At 48.0% G+C, this 21,768-nt stretch overlaps 1 protein-coding gene across 5 annotated transcripts in view; it reads right to left on the bottom strand.

The window, feature by feature from the left end:
• Flnb (filamin B) overlaps positions 1–19,779 on the bottom strand; it is a 169,652-nt gene extending 149,873 nt beyond the window's left edge. For all 5 annotated transcript variants that reach the window (XM_042679680.1, XM_042679684.1, XM_042679679.1 and 2 more), the window contains exon 1: positions 19,347–19,779. In XM_042679680.1, coding sequence (XP_042535614.1) covers positions 19,347–19,638 — 292 coding nt within the window. In that variant the 5' untranslated portion in view covers positions 19,639–19,779. The remainder of the gene's footprint in view (positions 1–19,346) is intronic.
• Between the last annotated feature and the right edge of the window lie 1,989 nt (positions 19,780–21,768).

The following is a 21,768-nucleotide window of genomic DNA, read 5'->3' as shown; positions in this document are numbered from 1 at the left end:
GCAGACAGTACTGAACTCCATATCTTCCTTTGCGTTTGTTTGTTTGTTTTGACCACTTATGGGGCTTGAAGTCAAGGCCTGGGCACTGTCCCTGAGCCTCTTTGTGCTCTACCACTTGAACCACAGTGTCACTTCCGGTTTTTGAGTGGTTAATTGGAGATAAGAGTCTCATGGGTACTTTTCTGCCTGGACCAGCTTCAAAACTTGATCCTCAGATCTCAGCCTTCTGAGAGGCTAAGATTACAGGGGTGAGCCACCAGCACCCAGCTGCCTTTGCATTTTAACTAAGTACTTGTGCATTGTGGCAGTAGTTCTGTAATCTGAGGTATCTCAATAAAGCTAGAACAAACAACCCTGTCCTTCATAATTCTTCAGGTAGATTAGCAATCTTTGCAGAGGATGTGTCTGTATGCCTGTGTGTTGGTACTAGAGCTTGAACTCGGGCCCTTAGCTTTTTCACTCAAAGCTGGTATGCCACAACTTGAGCCACACACCCCTTTCTGGATGTTTGCTGGTTAACTGGAGATAAGAGTCTCACAGACTTTTTTCCTAGGCTGAGTTCAAACAGATATCCTGAGTTAGATCTCAGCCTCCTGAGTAGCTAGGATTGCAGAAGAAAGCCACCAACACCTGGCTAGTTTCCCTTTTAGAAGAAAGTGTAGGTCTCACGCTGAGAATGGGCAAACTGCTGGCTGGGATTTAATAACACTGTTTTGGGTTTATTTATGTGGTTACCTTCCATTTACTTAGTGACACTGCTTTTCCATTATGATAGTGATACAGAGTCTCCTTTGCAAATACTTAGCTGTTGTAAAAGGTGAGTCAACTGCAGGGAATAATATGAAGTGAAAATTGACATGGAGACAGCCACAGGATATGGCAAAATGGTAAAGGTAAGGTTCCTCTCCAAATGACTTAAGTGTGGGAAACAGAGGCGAGTCGGCTCTTTGTCTTGCAGACAGAGAAAAAGGTTCAGAGATGGGAGTAAGCCTGATACTGGAAGCCAGGCTGAGAATAAGAGCTAGAGTCTGGGCCTACCATCCACCTGGCACCTGCAAGCCCAGACCTTTCCCACGGTCAGAGACTGGCCTGCTGAGGGGTAATGGTTAACACCTGCTGATTTTTATCGATCACACCTGAGAGTCAATTTTAATAGCTGGAAAAACAAAAGCCACTGTACAAGTGCTTACACTTTTGCCCTGTCACATGGGCTGACTAATTTCTCCCTATGCTAAAATTAATGATCTGCATTAGTCACTCACTCCAGTTAAACCTTTCCAAAGTCCACCTTTGGGAGGGGTGGTGGGTGTTTCCTGAGCCCAGGAGAGATGACCTCGTCACATTGCACTGTTAGAAAACCTGTAGTAGTCTGCTTGTCCCTACTATACAAGGCCCTGGGTTAAAACCCCGACACTGCCAAAGAAGAAAAAAGAAAAAAAGGAGGGGAGGAGAAGTGAAGGGAGGAGTGGGGAAGGAGAGGAGGACCTGTCCCATCCATGGAAATCAGCTGTGTTCAAGGAGCAAGTTGGGGAAGTAGGCGGCTTACACAAGTCACAGGCAGATGGATCTTCATCCTGGCAGGGGAAAGGCTGGCCTGACTCCGAAAAGAACTCAGAAACACTGGCCTCTCGACCCCTACCCGAGCACCACTTACTTCCCACATCTTCTGGGTTAAGAGCCACAGAACTTGACCTGCCATCTTCGCCACTTCCCTGGCCCATCAATCTACAAAAAGATTAGTCTTCAAGCACTAGTGTAAAAACATTGTCATGTAAAAACAGTGACATGAGGTTGAGTGAAGGCTGGATTGTTGGTGCCAGGTTTAAGCTCACACCCAGGACAGTGAAGATCTTGTCAAGGGGTATATATAGCTCTATCGTGTACCCAGAAATCAAAAGGCTAGGCTTAGAAGTCGGAGAAAAAGGGGCTGGGAAGGTGGCTCAGTGGTAGCGTGCTTGCCTTGCATGCATGAGGACCTGGGCTCAATTCCTCAGGACCACATAAGCAGAAAAGGCTGGAAGTGGTGCTATGGCTGAAGTGGTAGAGCGCTAGCCTTGAGCTGGAAAGTTGAGAGACAGCACCCAGGCCCAGAGTTCAGGCCCCAGGACCGACCCCCCAAAAAAAGAAGTCAGAGAAAAAGAGGCCTAGAGCCAAGGCAGCGACAGCCAGACTCTGAGAGTGGGAGTGGCTGGCATACCTCTCTCGGCTTGAGGCCAAATGCCACCATGGCATTAATGGGAAGCAGGAGGTATGGGGACTCAGTAATGTGGCCTCGGCTAATGGCACACTTACTAAGCACCGGCACTCACCATGCACCAGGCATAGCATTAAGAACTTGGGTTCACTTTCTCTTTCCTATCTTAGAACTCTGTGAGGAGAGAGTATTTTGGATTTTCAATGGGTCTTTTTGTTTGTGTGTGTGTGTGTGTTTCTGTTTTTGCTTTGGGTATTTTTCTTTGTTTGGGTTTTTTATGCCTGTACTAGGGCTTGAACTCAAGGTCTGGGCACTGTCTCTCAGCCTTTTTTTTTTTTTTTTTTGGTCAGTCATGGGGCTTGAACTATGGGCCTGGGTGCTGTCCCTCAGCTCTTCAGCTCAAGGCTTGTACTCTACCACTTGATCCACAGCGCCACTTCCGGTGTTCCACTTCCGGTTTGGGTGGTTAATTGGAGATAAGAGTCTCAAGGACTTTCCTACCCAGGGGGCTTTGAACTATAATCCTAAAATCTTCAGCCTCCAGGCGTGAGCCACCAGCACCTGGCCTTTTTTTTTTTTTTTTTGGCTAGTCTTAGGACTTGAACTTAGAGCCTGGAAGCTGTCCCTGAGCCTCTTTCGTGCTCTAGGCTAGTACTTTACCATTTGAGCCACAGCACCACTTCTGAGTAGTTTTAGGAGATAAGAGTCTTATGGACTTTTCTGCCCAGGCTGGTTCAAACTGCAATCCTCAGATCTCAGCCTGCTGAGTAGCTAAGATTAGGCGTGAGCTAACAGCACCCAGCAGTCTCTAAGCAGATCCACTCAGGATCACACTCAAAGCTGGTCTTCTACCACTTGAGCCACAGGTCCACTTCCAGCGTTTTTGTGATTAATTGGAGATAAGAGTCTCACAGATCTACCTGCCAGGATAGCTTCAAACTGCAATCCTTGGATCTTAGCCTATACAGCTAGAATTACAGGCATGGGCTACCAGTGTGCCCACTTCTATTTTATTATGACTTCTAGTTTTAACTGTTATGTGGGCCACAGGTGCCCGGCTGCTTCTGTTCTTTATAGCTGAGGTCTCACCCTATATAAGCCAATCTGCTCTGGAACTCCAGATCTTTCTCTTCAACCACCTTTACCTCTTTTAAAGACAAGGACTCTGTTGCCCAGGGTGGTGTCTAAGTCAGGAGCTCAACTGACCCTCCCATTCTCTGAGTCGCTAGGACTACGTGCCACAACACCTGACCGGGAAGGTATTTTATGATCACATTTTGCATATGAAAGACAGCTCTAGGAGGGAGACCAATTCCTAGAGTAGCCAGCTAAAAAGGGGCGGAGCCGAGGCTCAATGCCAGGAGCAAACAGTGAGGAGGATGTCCCAGTTACACCCACTTTCACAAGGCCATTTCTCCATAGGTGGTCCTGAAAAAAAACAAAACCAGGAAAGAGATGGGAGGGCAAGGCATTCCAAGAGACAAAAAGAAAGAACAGGTTAAAGAAAGAATGGGAGAGGGTAAAGGAGTTAAGAAGAAAAAAATCAATTAGGCAAACAGGAAACTAGATAACAAGAAAAACAGAGGAAGCCACATAGAAGAGCTGGTTTCTGTGGAGAGGCTGTGGCACGTGTGAGGCCAGCCCGGGCTGGAAAAGTAATATTGTCCAGAAGACAAGAAAATGCCACTGGACCATGGTTCCTACTTAATACTTACTAAGAACTCAGCTGACCTCTTCTTCTGACAATAGTCTTTAGGGGCCTGGGGGGACTTGGTGCTGAAATGGAGGAAGGATGAACAAATGCAGGCATAGTACTCAGTGGACACTATGTGGAAAACCAATTACGCAACTTGTGGGCAGGGATGGGAGAGGGAAACTTGGGGGAAGTGAAGGAAGGACTAACACTGTCCAAAAAGAAATGTACTCATTACCTGAATTATGAAACATAACCCCTTTTTACAAGAACTTAATAATAGCAATAATATTATAAAAGAGGGAAAAGAAAAGAATCTTTCCAATAGGAACATGTATGGGCAATTTCTTGGTGTAATTCCACCCCATCTGTTCACTGATACTTCGGACACCTCCTCCTCCAGCCTGAGGAAGAGGGAAGCATCAGAGCTACATGGGAGGGATGTAGGGAAAGAAGAGGAGTAGGCACAATGACCATTCACAGGGTACTTACAATCCTCGCCTGGGACAAGGGCTGGGCTCAATTGGGACTACAGCACAAAATCTCCACCAGGCCCAGCAGGGGGCTAAGTGCTGACTGCCACAGCAATAAGTAAGAGCACAGTCTGATCCACGATCCCAATCACTCAGAATCCATAAACCCAGTCACTCAGGAACTGGTTTCCATTTCATTACCTTTATTTCCAGCAAGGCTAATGTGTGATTCCATGAACGTGGTGTCCAGAGGGCTGATGGGAAAATGGAGCCCAATACTATGAAGCTTGAAGGGCAGCAAAGGGAGAGCCAAGCTGCCCAGACCTATCTGGGTACTTTTGTTCTTCTTTTTTTATTTGGAGTGTGTGTGTGCACGTGTACGCACACACTCGCACACACATACATGAGCATGTACCAGTACTGGGGTTTAAACTGGGGGTCTCAAGCTTTCCCTTGGCTTTTTTTGCTCAAGGCCAACATTCTATCACTTCAGCCACACTTTTAGCTCTGGTTTTTTGCTGGTTGATTGGAAATCAGAGTCTCACAGACTTTTCTGCCCTGGATGGCTTTGAACCTCAATCCTCAAATCTCAGTCTGCTGAGTAGCTAGGATTATAGGCATGAGCCACTGATACTTGGCTCATCTGGGCTCTTTCAAAACATATTTAAATTGCAGATGGAGCTGAGCAGCTAAAAACTATGCTGTTTCTATATTTTTATGCTGGGTGAACCATGAGACATAAGTCACGAGTTACCAACCATAATAACTGCTGTTAACAGAACCTGGCGATTCCAATAAAAGTTGGTCCTAAAAACTTTCAAGAGACAGAAAGTAGCTGAAGCACCCAAGCTCTATGGTTGACCAATACAAATTCCTGGACCAATAACGACTTCCAAACCATAATAAGAGTCTAATAAGACCTCCAATTTTAGTGCTGGCCAATGCACAGTAATAACTCAAAAGTAAATCTTGTTACCACCATCAGTTATGACCAAAATAATTTCACAAGACATTTCTAGTCCGGTCTCCTTCTTCCCTGAGAAAATGTATCTCCCTCTTCACATTCCAACCAAAAGGCAATTGACTAGCAAACCTCTGAAAGGAGAAAGAAGTTTGTTCTTCACAGGTGATTTTTCTTTTTTCTGGATCCACATCTGATCCTCGTGCTTTGCTCTGCCACTTGAACCATGCCAGCCCAGCTTTTTCTGGTGGTTATTTTGGAAAGTCTCACTGCCTTTTCTGCCTGGCCTCAAACCACAATCCTTGGGATCCAAACCAACTGAGTAGCCAGGATTACAGGCATGAGCCACCAGCACCCAGCTAAAATATTCTACCTTTCTCTCTCTTTAGTAGTATACATTAGTTATATGGGGAAATCTGTGCTCCTTCCTCCCACTCTCCCCAATATTGAGTCTTAAACTCAGGACAAAAGCACTCTTGTTTAACATTTTCATTCAAGGCTGGCCACTTAAGTCACCGTTCCACTTTCAGCCTTTTTAGTGGTTAATTATAGATAGGAGTCTCCCAGACTTTCCTACCAGGGCTGGTTTTGAATCAAGGCCCTCAGATCTCTCAGCCTCCTGAGTAGCTAGGATTATTAAGCATGCGTGTCATTGGTGCCTGGCTAACAAATAGAATTTTGTACTAACCAAAAAAAAAAATTGAGCATTGGAAGTAAATCTCAAAGACTTCTGAACCAAGCCGAAGGCTTTCAAGGGAAAGCCAGTAGGACAAGATTCTATCTCAAAAGAGAGTTTGAGTAATAGGCGTATTGCACATCCCCACTTGCTAGGCGGGGTGTGCCTTGGTCTCCTCATCTTCATCAGTATAACGGATTACTACAATAACTACGCTGCAGAGTTGCCATGAGGTTTCCTTTAGCTACTGTGGGGAAGCATTAATCGCATGCCTGGTACATGGTGAATGAGCTCCATACATAGTCCCTGTGTCTCCTGAAACTGATACTGTGATTATTGTGGCTCTCAGTGGCTTCTTATTACATTTGTTTCTGGAACTTCACAGGGCAACTAGGAAAAGACCTTGTTCTCAAACCATTGATGTCCAGGGAAGAGGCCTCTGAAGTGCTGAGGTCTCCAGGCTCCACATCACAATCCCCAAACCCAAAGTGGTACCACCACAGGGACACCATGTCCAGTTCCACTAGACATCATTCCTGCTTCACTACAGGCTGCAAGGGCCCAATGCTTTGCATTTTCTTCAAACAGAAGCATCGCAAACAAGTCAATATAAGAACATTATTCATGTAAGGATATGGGGGAAACAGGGGGAGAAGAGCCCTAGGGCCAAGATGGGGGTCTGGCCTTCAACTAGGGAGTAACTCTCCATGAATGCCCAACACGAAGGCCAAGGAACAGGGACAGAGAGCCAGTTATGGTGAGAGGCAGGCCTGCAGGAAGTGTAATATGACACGTGGATGCCTCCAGTAAAGGGCTCCCAGACCCAGGAGCATCCCAGGTGCCAGCTGGCTCGTTCAGCTGAGATGAGGAATGTGACAAGCCACATACAGGCGCTTCCGAGCCAGGACCCACCAAGGCTCCTGGGCACAGAACACACTGTTTCATTTTTTGTTTTGGTACTGGGGCTTGAACTCAAGGCCTAGACACTGTCCCTTAGAACTTTGCTGCTCCAGGCTGGCACTCTACCACTTGAGACATACTCCATTTCCAGCTGGTTTTGGTGGTTAATTAGAGATGAGTCTATTGGACTTTTTTTTTTTTTTTTTTTTTGGCCTGGGTTGGCTTTATATTGCAATCCTCAGATCTGAGCCTTTCCTGAGTGGCTGGGATTACAGGTGTGTGCCACCAATGCCTGGCTCTCGGTGCACTTTGCCCCACCCCCCATGAAGAAGTTCAGCTAGAGGTTCCTGCCCTTCATGCCTCTGCCCACTGCCCTCTTGTGAAAAAGTATCTTGTAGGTAGAATCCAAATCTCTGCTCAATTCCTGGAACTGCCAAGTGGCAAAAGGCCTTTTAGAGTCTCAGCCCCTGAAGTCCTCCCTCTACCTCTGGCTGCTTTACCCCAAGGAAGACTATATACAATCACTTTGTTGTCAGGCAAGAAGTCCCAGGTGCAGCCAGCACCCTGATAAGCTGCAGAAAGCCAAATCATTCTTGTTTCCTTAGAATCTGATAAGTTACTACAGGGAGGCACAAGGAAGTGACTTACACTCAAATCACACAAGCATAATGCCAGCCTGATAGAAGTTGGACTGTTTTCTTGAGGGAATACCTAAAGGAGACATCAAGGATCTGATTGTAGTCACTGGAAACCTTGTGGAGTCTAATGTCCACTCAGCACAAGGCAGAAGGAGGCCCTGTTGCAGGCCTTGTGCATCCAAAAATCTGAATGCATGCGCCACAGCAAATTTACACTGCCCTGCCACAAATCCCCACCCACTTCCCTATATAGTGAGAATGCCAACATTCCACTCCAGGTTCCAAATAAATTCTACCTCATTGGTTGCCTTTATATCTAAAAGGAAATTCCAGAAAAGTTGTCTGGCATGGCAAAGGCTGCCTGGGCCTTATGAAAATACCCAGAAAGGTGACCCATTTAGTCAAAAGAGCTTTCAGATCTCCATGAGAAAAGGAATTCATGCCAGCATAAAGGGCCTTCAGAGAAGGAGAACAGGAGTGTTGTGTTAACGCCCAGACCTTTCAACAAGCCAGCCCTGCACGGCTGTGGAGGCTGAGCGCTGAACCAGCTAAACACACCACCTTCTCTCAGAGAAGCCCTTGGGGAACAGGCCCGGCTCCCAGCTGCTGTGGGAGCCACGAACAGCCTGCCTGTCGACGAGACTGCCTAAAACTGAGCACAATGCCTCTTGTTTGGATTGCAAGCCAGCTGGACACTGGGCCAGAGCCACCAGCCTGACAAAGGCCAGTGCCAGGTCAAGAAAGAAAAGCACCCTCTCCTGGGTTAATGTTTAAAGGTAGCACAGGGAAGGGATGTGGTTGAGTCATTTTGATAGATCCCAGCTGGGCCAATGTCCACTGTCACCAAGATCTCCTGGCATGCTGACTCTCCCCAACACAGACACACACACACACACACACACACACACACACACACACATACCCCTGCCTTGTGGGATGCACTGGAGCCCCTCGGATACAGGAGAGAAGCCAGGAGGAATTCCAAAGACACCCCCTTTCTCACCTCTGTCTTCTGGCCTCACACCACAAGTGCTGCCCAGCCCCCTCCAAGCAAAGCAACTTTTATTTAGCTGGCCCCTACTGTCTACATTTGCAATGATGTCACTGCCCTAGGGAACTAATGGCCAGGAAAGAGAAATGGCTCCAGAAACTGTGGGAAAGGCCCCGATCAAAGGACGGAACCCAGAAGTTTTGTCTTATGGAAGGCAATTTCAGCATCACATTAATCAAGCACAAATGTGTAAAGTTCGGAGGAAAACAAACCATGATACAAACCAAACACAACTGACACAAGTGGAAAACAGTCCTTCCTACCCCCTCTCACTATACAATCAACCTACTTTACCTTACAATGTGTGCAAGCCAAGCACAGACACATAAAAATACTTAACAGCATGATGCAGGGGAAGCATTAAGCCCTACCTGTGGGGTGAGGCAGGTCTCTGTCTGGCTTTTCTCATCTATAAGAATAAAAAGATTGCCGAGCATTGATAGCTCATGCGTGCAAGCTACTCAGGAGGCTGAGATCTGAGGATCACAGTTCAAAGCCAGATGGAGCAGGAAAAGTCCATGATATTCCTTTTTTTTTTTTTTGGTCAGTCCTGGGGCTTGAACTCTGGGCCTCGGCCCTATCCCTCAGCTCTTGAGCTCACGGCTAGCACTCTACCACTTGAGCCACAGCACCACTTCTGGTCTTCTGAGTGGCTTATTGCAGGTAAGAGTCTCACAGACTTTCCTGCCTGAGCTGACTTTGAACAGCGATCCTCAGATCTCAGCCTCCTGAGTAGCTAGGATTACAGGTGTGAGCTCATGATACTCTTATCTCTAATTAACACCAGAAAACTTAACATGGAGCTGTGTCTCAAAGTGGTAGAGCACTTGCTTTGAGCAAAAGAGCTCAGGAACAGTACTCAGGCCTTGAGTTCAAGTCCCACAACAGACAAAAAAGAAAGAAGCTACTCATAGCTGGTTATGGTGGCACATTGCTTTACTTCCAGCACTGAGTAGGCTAAAGCAGAAGGGTGAGTTTTGAAGCCAGCCTGGGCTACATAGTAAAACTGTTGCAATAAATAAAGACTTGAAGAGTATGGAATAAGGACTGGAAGTAACAAAAGGCATGCAGACAATGCTCAGCAGAGACATGCAAACATACTCTATATTTTATGTATAAATAAAGCTGAATGAGAACATCACGTCAACACTGTGCACACAAGCAGCAACATCGGTATGCATTATTGGTATCAAGAACAGCCTTAGGAAAATGAAGGACAAGGGTCTTTTCCCTTCCAAGCTTTCTACCTGCTGCACTGCTTAGAAAAAGCCAGGTTAAATCAGATGCTCTGTCAAAATAATTCAGAATTATCACCAGTACTGATTAAGCAAAAACAAGCAAACAGGGGCTGGGAAGGTGGCTCAGTGGTAGCACGCTTGCCTTGCATGCTTGAGGTCCTGGGTTTGATTCCTCAGTGGCACATAAGCAAAAAAAAAAAAAAAAAAAGCCGGAAGTGGCGCTGTGGCTCAAGTGGTAGAACACTAGCCTTGAGCTGAAGAGCTGAGGGACAGTGCCCAAGCCCAGAGTTCAGGCCCCACGACTAGACCCAAAAAAAAGAAGCAAACATAATATGGTACAAGAAAGTTTGGTCAAGGATATTCTTCTGCTTGGAGACTGGTTGGAATGAGATGAATGATGGCAACTGTCCTTCAGTATGTTTTGTCATTATCTAGTAGTAGCCAAGCATGACAGTACATGTCTATAATCCCAGCACTCAGGAGGCTGAGATCTAGAGTATTAGGATTTGAAGCTGGCCCATGTGGAAAAGTCCACTGGACTCCATCTCCAAAAATAACCAGCAAAATGCTGGACCGGAGGCATGGCTCAAGTGGCAAAGCAAGTAAGTTCAAACTACCAGTACTTAAAAAAAAAAAAAAACACAACAACTAATTAATAATACCCAGCTTTTTCCTTTACCCTGTGCATAGCTACTCTCCCTTTCATCACTGAACTCTTAAGGAAAACTGTGGTTTTCTGCATCTTTCTCAAGTTCTCCAAAAACATGGAGTTCATTTCCCATGGAAAGTGAACTGGGCTCCTAAAAACCACAGGGAAACCCATTTCCCAACCCCTGAAGTACTGTTGCTCACTATAGAATAGCCTAAACTCATTTAGGACCACTAAACACGTTTAATGAATAACTAGATTTACAACAGAAAGGTAACCTAGCTTCTAGTCAAATATCAAGAAAAGCAACTGCAATCACTGCAAAACAGGCAATAGCACTGACTTACACTGAAATGGCTCATTCCACCAGATTTATTCGGTTAAACTTATTGGGGGATGGGGTTATACAACATGGATCCAGTTCCTTAGATTAACCAAAGAAGAAAATTAAATTCAAAATAATATGGGAAAAGAAGGAAAATTAAGTGGCTACAGAAACAGCTAAGTACTAGACCACTTGCTAGTGTGCACAAGACTCTGGGTTTGAATCCCAACACCAGATACACACACACACACAAACAAAACTAAAAGAAAAACTAAACTAAAGGTAGAAATGCGGGCCCTCAGGACACCCTAAGGATACAAAAGACACATTAATTCATATAGCCAAGAAATGACAGATTATTATTTTGGGGGCCAGTCCTGGGGCTTGAAGGCAAGGCCTGTGCACTGTCCCTGAGCCTTTTCTGCTCAAAGCTAGCACTGTACTACTCTGAGCCACAGCACCACTTCTGTTTTCTGAGTGGTTTATTGGAGATAAGAGTCTTGGACTTTCCTGCCCTGGCTGGCTTTGAACCATGATTGTCAGATCTTAGCCTCCTGAGTAGCTAGGATTACAGGTGTGAGCCACTGTCACCAGGCCATAGATATTTATTTGGATCTCTTTTCCAAAGTGACTAAGCTTTACTAATACTTGATATACACACTGATACACAAACACATATACATATCACACACATACACACACACACACCAGACATATATAAGAAAGGGGAACATTTAAAGTTTTCCTTGACAGGAATGATAGAACACCACACCAGAGACACCCAGCTCAGATGACCTGGACTGGTTTCAACCACCCTGTCCTAAACTTGTCACTGGACAGACATCCTTCCAGCCGCAAATAATCCTGCCTACCTCTCCAACATCCCTTTCACCCAAGTACTTTGACCTTCAACCTGACACATTCTTTGGTGCTCACCTACTGCCTATTTGCTCACCTCATTTTAGTCAAGCTTTTCTACTTAAAGGTCCATTCCTCCAAGGAATCTTCCAAATTGCCCACTCCAGCCTGGGGGTAAGTACCTTAAAATAAGAGGTGGGGAGAGTACACTACATAGCCCAAGCTGGCCTTGAACTTCTGCCTCAGCCTCTAGCACCTCCTGTGAGGGGCTGGCGTCTGGATCCTCACTGCGTAGGCCGGGAGCTGGTAGGAAAAGGCGACCTCAGCCTTTTTCCCAGCCCCACTCAAACAAGTTTACATTTTTTTCTTTTTCCAGTCAGTGGTGGGGCCTGAACTCTGGGTTGGGCACTGTCCCTCAGCTCTTCAGCTCAAGGCTAGTGCTCTACCACTTGAACCACAGTGCCACTTCCAGTTTTCTGGTGGTTTATTGGAGATAATAGTCTCATGGACTTTCCTGCCTGGACTGGCTTTGAATCACAATCCTCAGCTCTCAGCCTCCTGAGTAGCTAGGATTACAGGCGTGAGCCACCAGCGCCCAGCCAAGTTTACATTTTAAACCAAGTCCTAGGTGATGAGTGTGTGCCTGGAGGTGTGAGAGGGCCCCCACTACATGCTGCTCTCCCAATAACTGGCCATTCGCCCCTCAGGGCAGAGTGTGAGGAAGGCGGTGGACATGACTCTCATTATTCCTATGGGCTTTTTGTTGTTAGTGGTGGTGGTGGTGGTCATGGGGCCTGAACTCTGGGCCTGGGCGCTGTCCCTCAGCTCTTCAGCTCAAGGCTAGTGCTCTACCACTTGAGCCACAGCACCACTTCCAGCTTTTTCTGCTTATGTGGTGCTAAGGAATCGAATCCAGGGCCTTATGCATGCAAGGCAAGCGCTCTACTACTGAGCCACCTTCCTAGCCCTCCTATGGGCTTTTGCAACTAGAATTGGATTTGGTTCAGAATTAGTCCTAACAGCAGATAAAAGCAACAGGATTCCAACACACTCAAGTCGCTGCAGAACAAAGATCTGGGCTGGGGTTCAAAAGCACAATAATAAACCAAGTGTGGTGGCACATTCCTATAATCCCAGCACTCTTTAAAGGCTGAGACAGGAGGAGCAGAAGTTCAAGACCAGCTTAAGCTGGTCTTGAGACAGTCTCAAAACAACAACAAACAAACAAAAAACCACAGGATGAATGCCAGTGACTCACACCTGTAATCCTAACTACTGGAGAGGCTAAGAGCAGAAAGATTGAGGTTGGGGACCACTGTAATAAGTTCATGAGACCCTATCTCAAAAACAAACAGCAAGAGAGAGAGAGAGAAAAAGAGAGAAAGAGAGAGAGAAAGAAAGAAAGAGAGAGAGAGAGAGAGAGAGAGAGAGGGAAGGAAGCAGAGACCAACAGAGACAGAAGAAAAAAAAGACTGGAGGTGTGGCTCAAGTGGTATAGAGCGCCAGTCCAGCATGTGTGAGACCCTGGGTTCAAACCTCAGTACCATCACAAATACACACACATACACACACACACACACACACTATTAATAATGATAATATTAGTATTCTGTTATTTAACTTAACCTAATCAAATATAATGCTGTCATTAAGTCAGAACTATAGTGTTCCTACAAGTTATAGAGAAACAGATTCAGAAAAGCTAAAACCCCAAGCCAGAGCTGCACAGCGATTAGGAGAATAATGGGGATCACAATCCAGGTAGGCCAGCTTCAGGCCCATGCCCTGAATCATGAGGCTTTCTGTAGAGCCTCATCAGTGTGGACCTGGAGGCTGAATACAGATGACTGTGTGCAAGATGAATAGGACCGGTGGCCATGGAGCTGCTGGAGGCAACTCTAAGCATCTACTGCTCTGAAAAACAAGACAACCAGCCCTCAAGTAAGCCGGCAGCCCTGGATGCCCGCCTCTCAGCGCAGCACCCAGGCCCGTGGGTGGGAGGGCCTGCAGGCATACTTGGCTCCAAATCAAAGCCCTCCTTCCGAAAGCACACTCTCCAAGAATGAAGGCGGCTGCTGGCTGGCATGCCAGCCCTGCTGTTGCTAGAGGAACACGGCAGAGGCCGGACCACCATCTGGAAGTGATTTGGCCCAGATATTCCTGACCGGGGTGGAAAGTTGGAATGACCAGCCGCCTGGAGCTCCTGTCCAGCTCGGAAACAAAGTGGGTGTGAATAGGCCCCTGAGGCAGCCATAACATACCGGGGTCACCCTTCTCCCAGGGGGGGCACCCTTTAGACAGCTCCCAACTCTATCTTGGCAAGAAGGAGGATCAACGTCAGCTCACCAAGCTGATCTCCCAGCGTGGCGCTGACTTTAAATGTCCCTTCAGCATGCAAGTCCTCCAGCATGACTTCTGAGAATATTATGGGATGGTACCTTGTTTAGTCAACAAGTATTCACAGAGCACTTATTATATACCCTGAACCTGTCCCAAGCATTTTCTTAACATATGAACTTGTTCCATCTTTATAACAACCTTTCAAAGAAGTAGTTATTATCCTCATTTTAGCAATAATTTCTTTTTTCTTTGTTTTTGTCGGTCATAGGGCTTGAACTCTGGGCCTGGGCGCTGTCCCTCAGCTCTTCAGCTCAAGGCTAGCCTCTATCACTGGAACCACAGCGCCACTTCTCAGAAATTTCTTAATAGCTACTTTGTGACAAGTGGGATTTGAATCAAGACTCCTCACCCTTAACCGTATATAGTCATGTGCTACATTGTTGCAAATGGCACAGGACTTGTTGGTTGTAACAAAGTATCTCACTTCACTACTTTTTAAGTGTTCTCTGGGTTTGGACTACATTGTGTCCAAAGCACACAGTTAAACAAGAAGCAGAACTTGAGTTTTGGGTACCTAATTCAATGGTGATGAGACAAAAGGGGGAGATAAGAGAAAGGCATTGGGTAGAACAGTAATTAATTCACTATCCCCACCCACCCTCCTCCACCCCCAACACACACACAAAAAGACCCAGCCCAGCGACCTTCCTGAGCTGGCCCACATGCAGGTAAATTAAGCATTTAGGGTCAGGCCACATCCATCAGTCACTACCTGTATCTCAAACCTGTAATCCTTGCTATTCAGGAGGCTGGGATCAGAGGATCACAGCTAGAAGCCACCTGAAGCAGGAAAGTCAATGAGACTCTGGGAGACCCTTTTTTCTCCAAGTTAGCTAGGCTGCCCAGAGTCAGAAAGATTTCTGGAAAGACAAGTAAATAAAACTGCCAGCTCTAGCAAACAAGTAGAGCTAAATATGCTGAAGTCTCCAGCTATAACAAGAAAGTAAAGAAACATTTTCAACTTTGGGATGGAGCTTTAGGGTGGGCCCATCTTCTGATGAACCACAAATGTGAGTAATTAAATAGGCAGAGTTGACTTTTCAGTGGGTTCTAGACAGACATGCCAGCCCTCTGGTATCCTGTGGTCTCATAAGCAGACTCATATACACAATTCTGATGGTTCCCATAATGTATATTGTTGGGAGTTACCCAAGATCCATAAAACACTGTATTCATCCAATGGTATGGTCTCTCATTATGGAGCAAAACATGATGTACTGATATCAGGAAATCTCAAAAACAAAAACAAAAAACACCAATAAGCAGAGCACTGGTAGCTCATTCCTGTAATCCTAGCTACTCAGGGGGCTGAGATCTAAGGATCAAGATTCAAAGCCAGCCCAGGCAAGAAGTGAGACTTATCTCCAATTAACCACCAGAAAACCAGAAGTGGTGCTGTGGCTCAAAGTGGTAGAGCACTAGCCCTGAGTAAAAGATCTCAGGGAGGGCTGGGAAGGTGGCTCAGTGGTGGAGCGCTTGCCTTGCATGCAGGAGGCCCTGGGTTCGATTCCTCAGCACCACATAAGCAAAAAAGAAAAAAGCCAGAAGTGGCGCTGTGGCTCAAGTGGTAGAGCGCTAGCCTTGAGCTGAAGAGCTGAGGGACAGCACCCAGGCCCAGAGTTCAGACCCATGACCGGACCAAAACAAAAAACAAAACAAAACAAAAAAAAGATCTCAGGAACAGCACCCAGGCGCACACGCACACGCACACGCACGCACACACACACACACACACACACACACACACACACACACACCAATGAAGACTGATAATACAGCAGGCATTCCTCAACAGATCAAGGCCAGCTGACCCCACCTCCTAAGATGACACTAAATTCAAATCCTAAGACCTTCTTTATAGCTCAGAGCACTAATCCTGTCACTCACGGAGAGCTGTCTTCTCTGATGAGAGAGATTTAAAGTATGGGTATCCAGTTGTCATCCCAACAACCCAGACCTTAAAAAAAAAGGTAGTGGATTAGGGGGCCCTTTGATAGAGGAAGGAGGGCTCAGTTTTACCACTCTCTGACATAAGAAGCAAAGTCAAAGCCGGGCGCTGGTGGCTCACGCCTGTAATCCTAGCTCCTCAGGAGGCTGAGATCTGAGGATCACGGTTCAAAGCCAGCCCGGGCAGGAGAGACCGTGAGACTCCTATCTCCAATAAAACCACCAGAAAACCGGAAGTGGCGCTGTAGCTCAAGTGGTAGAGCGCTCTCCTTGAGCTGAAGATCTGAGGGACAGCGCCCAGGCCCAGAGTTCAAGCCCCATGACCGACAAAAAAAAAAAAAAAAGAAGCAAAGTCAAGTCAAGGCTCAATTTAAATCGCTTGGGAAACCTGAGTTCTGATCACAGCAATGGGGTTGCGTAGCTGGGTCACTTCTACAAGTTATTTCCCTCCCATTTCCCTTCTTTAGGGACAATAATACAAGCAACATCAACAGTAACCACAGCAACCACTTTCTTAGTACTTTCCATATGGCAGGCAGGATAGAGCCAAACTTTACCCTTCCAGAGTTTTCAGAAAAGATCTCTATTGAAAAGGGTAAGAATTGCTATCCGTCAATGACTTTCATGGGTATTCAATGGCAGGAATCAATATAATAAATACCTGGCATGCTCCAAATGGAACTAGCTAGCATCACTCTCAGTCCAAGCCAACATTATATCAGCAATGAATACATGAACTAAAGTCTTTTTCAGTATTGTCCCAGAAGCAGTGGGAAGAGGACTCAGGCTTTAGCCCTCTGGGCAACTTGCATGACTGTCTGTCTCTAGAGGCTGGAAAACCTGTTTGCTATGAGATCTTTCTGGACAGCAACTAGGCAGGAGTCATATATGTGGTGACACGCATTGACCCAGGAATGTCACCTTGGGGAATATGAACCAAGCAATATTTTAAAAGAAAAATGAAAAGCCAGGTACCAGTGGCTCATGCCTGTAATCCTAGTTACTCAGAAAGCTGAGATCTGAAGATCACAGTTCAAAACCAGCTCAGGCAGGAGAGTCCATGGGATGCTTATCTCAAACAAACCAGCAAAAAAAAAAAAAAAAAAAAAGCTGGAAATGGAGCTGCGGCTCAGGTGGTAGAGCCCTAGCCTTAAGTGAAAAAGCTTAGGGACAGTGTCCTGATTTCAAGTCCCAAGACCAGCAAACACAAAAGAAAAGAAAGAAAAAGAAGAATCACACAATGTAAATTGTGGTGGTCTACAAAAAGGCTGTCAGGAGCGCACAGCCCCACCAGTAGAGGAAAGGAAGCCATTCCTGCAATGCCAGGGCAATGGAGGCCTGAGGCCCTGAATGGTTTCAGGAATGAAAATTACAAGGACCAAGTAGAAAAATGTAAAGGCGGCCTTTAGCACTGTCCAGCTTGGAGAATGAGATACCCAAGCCCAGAGCACTAAAGTAAAGCCATGCTGGACACAGCTGCTTCTTTTATAGTTGGTCAATTAGGCAGCCCAGAGTTTTTTCTGAACTGTGGTTTCTTTTTTCTTTCTTTTTTTCTTTTTTAAGAGATTCTATGTCATGTTTGGATACTCCTGGTTTACTTTAAGTTTCTTTGCTCAGTTAATTAAATAAATACACACTTTTTTAAACAAAGAAGAATAGATCCAAGTTGAGACCTTGAGATTCGTTCCTCAGAAGAGGAAAGAGGAGAATTCTGAGGTTCTCCTCCAACATAAGGAAGAACCCCCCCCCCCCAAAAAAAAAGACAACAGCTTCCCCCACCCCAAGCTCCCCTCTGCAGAGACACCAGCCCTGGGAGGAGAGGCCTGCGGAGAGTCTGGCTGGGAGCAGCAGCTGCCTAGGCCCAGGAAGCAGGAAGCAGCTCTACCTGCTAGGACAGGTGTGGGGGAGGGCAAGGCTGCCAGGCGGCTCAGCCTAGAGGGAACCCCTTTTGCACCGGAGAAAGTCCCAGCAGCCACACCCTTTTTTGACTGGAGTCCTTTCTTTCGGCTGTAGTGGTTAGAATGACCTGGTTTCCTCAGGAAGAGACCCCAGCCCCAGGTCAGTATTTCCCCAGAAAGACAAACTCTAACACACTCTCTCTCTCTTTCTCTCTCTCTCTTTCTCTCTCTCTCTCTCTCTCACACACTATACATAATTGCACATTCACACTGCACGTGTACTCTTTAAATACGCAGAGTACATTCATACAGTGCGCTCCTACATGCCTAGTGTATGTGTGCTGACAATGGACACACATGAACATACATTATATTGTCCCTAGTATAACAATCCCCAACCTCAGCCTCTGTGACCCTCTCAGAAGCCCTCAACTACCCCAGGTCGTAAGAGAGACCGCATCCCCATTCTTGCTCCTCAGTGCGGAGCGGGGGAGGGGGAGGGGGGAGACAGAGTTGCCCCAAATCCAACTCCCCTTCCCCTCTCAGGAAGATTATGGGGGGGGGCGGGGGAGGGGGAGGGGGGGAGACAGAGTTGCCCCAAATCCAACTCCCCTTCCCCTCTCAGGAAGATTATGGGGGGGCGGGGGAGGGGGAGGAAAACAAACTCCCAATTGTCTCCAATTGTCTGGCCCCTAGTCGTGTGACCTTGGATAAGTCAACTCTCCCGACCTGCCATCTGTAAAAGGGGTCTCAGGCCCCCTCCGCCGCTGAGATGACTGCGATAAACTTGGAAGACGGTAGAGTCGCCAGCTGGGCTCTCCACCGGGGGAGGGGGGGTTAATGACTACTTCACACCACCTCCGATCTCCAAACCATCCCAGCCAGCGGCGAGCAGCGAGGCGGCGCGCGGGAGCCGGGAGGACACACCTCCGCGATCCGCTTCGCAGCGCGTCCCCTCGCCCTGCCCGACGGCGGGGGCGCGCGCCAGCTCCCGTCCGCACCCAGGCGCGGAGGTCCCCGGCGGTGAACGCTCCCTCCCGGGTCTCCGCGGCCCGACTCCGAGCCAACGCCCATTCAGGGGCAACCAGCGCACAGGCCGGGGTGCACCCCACGAGTACTCGGGGACCCGCCCACGGGGACGAACCACAGACCCGGGTCCCGATCTCCCCCAGCCCTGCGCCCCAGGCGCAGAGAGAACGCACGTCTCCATCCTCGCCCTCGGGTACCCCACAGCTAACTCCAGGACGCACGGCGGGGAGCGCAGCCCAGGGATGGCACCGGGGGTGGCACCTGAGTCCTTAGATCCCCAGCCCCCATGGTGACTCCCCAGGCCTGGGCGGGGCGGTGGGGCGCACCGCAGGGAGACCCCGCGTGTGGCGGGGGCGCACGGGCGGGAAGACGCCCCCCCACCCCCGCCGGTGCCAGGGCCGGCCCAGGGCGCTCACCGATGGACACGAGCTTGATGCTCTCGTGGTCCAGGAACTCGAGCGCCACGGACACGTTCTCCAGCTGCATCTGGCGGAAGGTGGGCCGCTGGTGGTACTTGCGGTACATGCGCTTCTGGCTGAGCACCTCGAGCAGCGCGATGAGCCGCAGCCCGTCGCTCAGGTCGGTCTGCAGGTTCCCGATGCGCTTGTTCACGCACTTCAGGTGCTCGTTGCACCAGCGCGTGAACGTGTTCTGCTGGATCTTCTTCCACGGCGCGTCCTCCGCCAGGTCCTTCTCCGTCACCGGCATCCTGGCGGCAGGGAGAGAGCGCTAAGCGCAACGAGCTGACGGGACGGGTGTCCGAAGGCCCACAGGCCAAGGGAGAGAGAACCAAAGCGGAGCGGGAGTAGGGCTCGAACTCGCTGCTACCAGAGCCGCGGCCGGAGCTGCTCTGAGGTCGCCCGACCCAAAGCGCGAGAGGCGCTGGCCCCGCGCCTGCGCGCTGCGACGTCCCGCCCTCCAGAGCCCCGCCCCGTCCGACCCCAGAGCTAGAACTCCCTGGCCACGCTCGCCCCCTGCCTCCCGAAGACGGCACTGCGCCCAGGGTCTCCGACGTGTCCCGGGGCCTCTCTTCCTTCCCACTACCACCCCAGCAGGGTATCTTTTCTTTTACTCCTTTTTTGATTCCGAGAGCCACGCCTCCACTCCCAGCGTGGGTCCTAGGGCTTGAACTCAGCGTTTGAGCGCTGTCCCTGAGCTTTTTAGCTCAAGGCTGGCACTCTACCACTTGGAGCCACAGCTCCATGACCAGCTTTTGCTGCATAACTGGAAATAAGAACCTCAAGGAGGGGCTGGGAAGGTAGCTCAGTGGTAGAGCGCATGCCTTGCATGGCAGAGGCCTCGGGTTCCACATAAGCAAAAAGAAAAAAGCCGGAAGTGGTGCTGTGGCTCAAGTGGTAGAGCGCTAGTCTTGAGCTGAAGAGCTGAGGGACAGCGCCCAGGCCCAGAGTTCAGGCCCTACAACCGGACCCAAAAAAAAAACCAGAACCTCAAGGACTTCCCTGTCCATGTTGGCTTGGAACCATGATCCTCAGATCTCAGCCTCCTGGGTAGCCAGGATTACAGGCATGAGGCACCAGCATTCAGGCCACTTTCAGCTTTTTGATTGTTAATTGGAGATGAATTCCTCAGATGCTCTGCCTGGCTGGCTTCCAACCAGGATCCTCAGATCTCAGCCTTCAGAACATGATTGCAGGAGTGAGCCACTGCTCCCCACTAGGATATCTTCCTTAAGGAGAAAGTCACCAGAACAATCCTAGAATAAGAAGGCAAGCTGAGGCAGGGGTAGATAAAATGGGCCGGGACTGTGATGCTTAGATGGCATCGCTGGGGGAGCATTCATCATCCACTGATAGGTTACGATAAACTTTTTTTTTTAATTTTTTGTCAGTCATGGCGCTTAAACTCAGGGCCTGGGCGCTGTCCCTAAGCTTTTTCACTCAAGGCTAGCACTCTACCACTTTGAGCCACCGCACCACTTCCAATTTTGTGTCAGTTAATTGGAGATACTAGTCTATAGGACTTTCCTGCCTGAGCTGACTTAGAAACACAATCCTCAAATTTCAGTCTCCTGAGTATCTAGGATTGCAGGCTTTATGTTCATCACTGAAAGCTAAGGCTGGAGGAAAGATTTGGGGTAATCTGGGTCCAGAGAAGGGGCTCTTAACCTAGGTTTGGAGGAAAGAGTGTAGTGCCTGGCTCAATAAGGACTCAATGATGATTTAAATTCACATTCCCCCCATTAGTGCTTAAGCAAAGCAATTTTCTGGAGGCCAGCTGGTAAAGACTAAACACGGTTATACTGTTCCCTGAAGTCCCCTAATCCCTTGGAATTAGCCTTTGTCCCCATGAGGACTCATCACTCCCCTCCCCCTCAGCAGATTTACTGAAGGCAAAGTTGGAAATCTCAGCTTCCCCTCAGGCCCAAAGCTCAGTTTCACATACTTTGCTCTATCCAAACTCATCCAGCAAAACTTATCAGCCAGAGGCATCAACTCAGCCCTGTCAACAGGCTACTTATGGGGTAAGATTCCTCTATAAATATCATTTTCAAAGAAAAAGATAAAATTAATCATAGTAACCCAGGATGAAGGCATTTCTTGAGATGCAGGTCTTTCAGTGCTAAAAGCAGGAGAACCCTTGGCAAACCAGAACCTCCAATACATGCACAACACCATCATGTCAACAAGCAATCGATATTTGCAAATGCTTTTCGAGTTTCTTCTCCTTTGGTTCTTTCAAATCTGATGTGTGCTTCCTCCCTCTCCCCCCATTTTTTTTCTCTAGTACTGAGGTTTGTACTCTGGGCCTAGGTGCTGTCTCTCAGCTTTTTTCCAGTCCAGGCTCTACCACTTGAGCCATAGCTCCACTTTTAGCTTT

The sequence above is a fragment of the Dipodomys spectabilis genome, unplaced genomic scaffold (assembly GCF_019054845.1).
Source record: "Dipodomys spectabilis isolate Male_0828 unplaced genomic scaffold, ASM1905484v1 ptg000054l, whole genome shotgun sequence".
Taxonomy (NCBI): Eukaryota; Metazoa; Chordata; class Mammalia; order Rodentia; family Heteromyidae; genus Dipodomys; species Dipodomys spectabilis.
The sequence above is the reverse complement of the archived record's forward strand: the minus strand, read 5'-3'. Positions and strand labels throughout refer to the sequence as shown.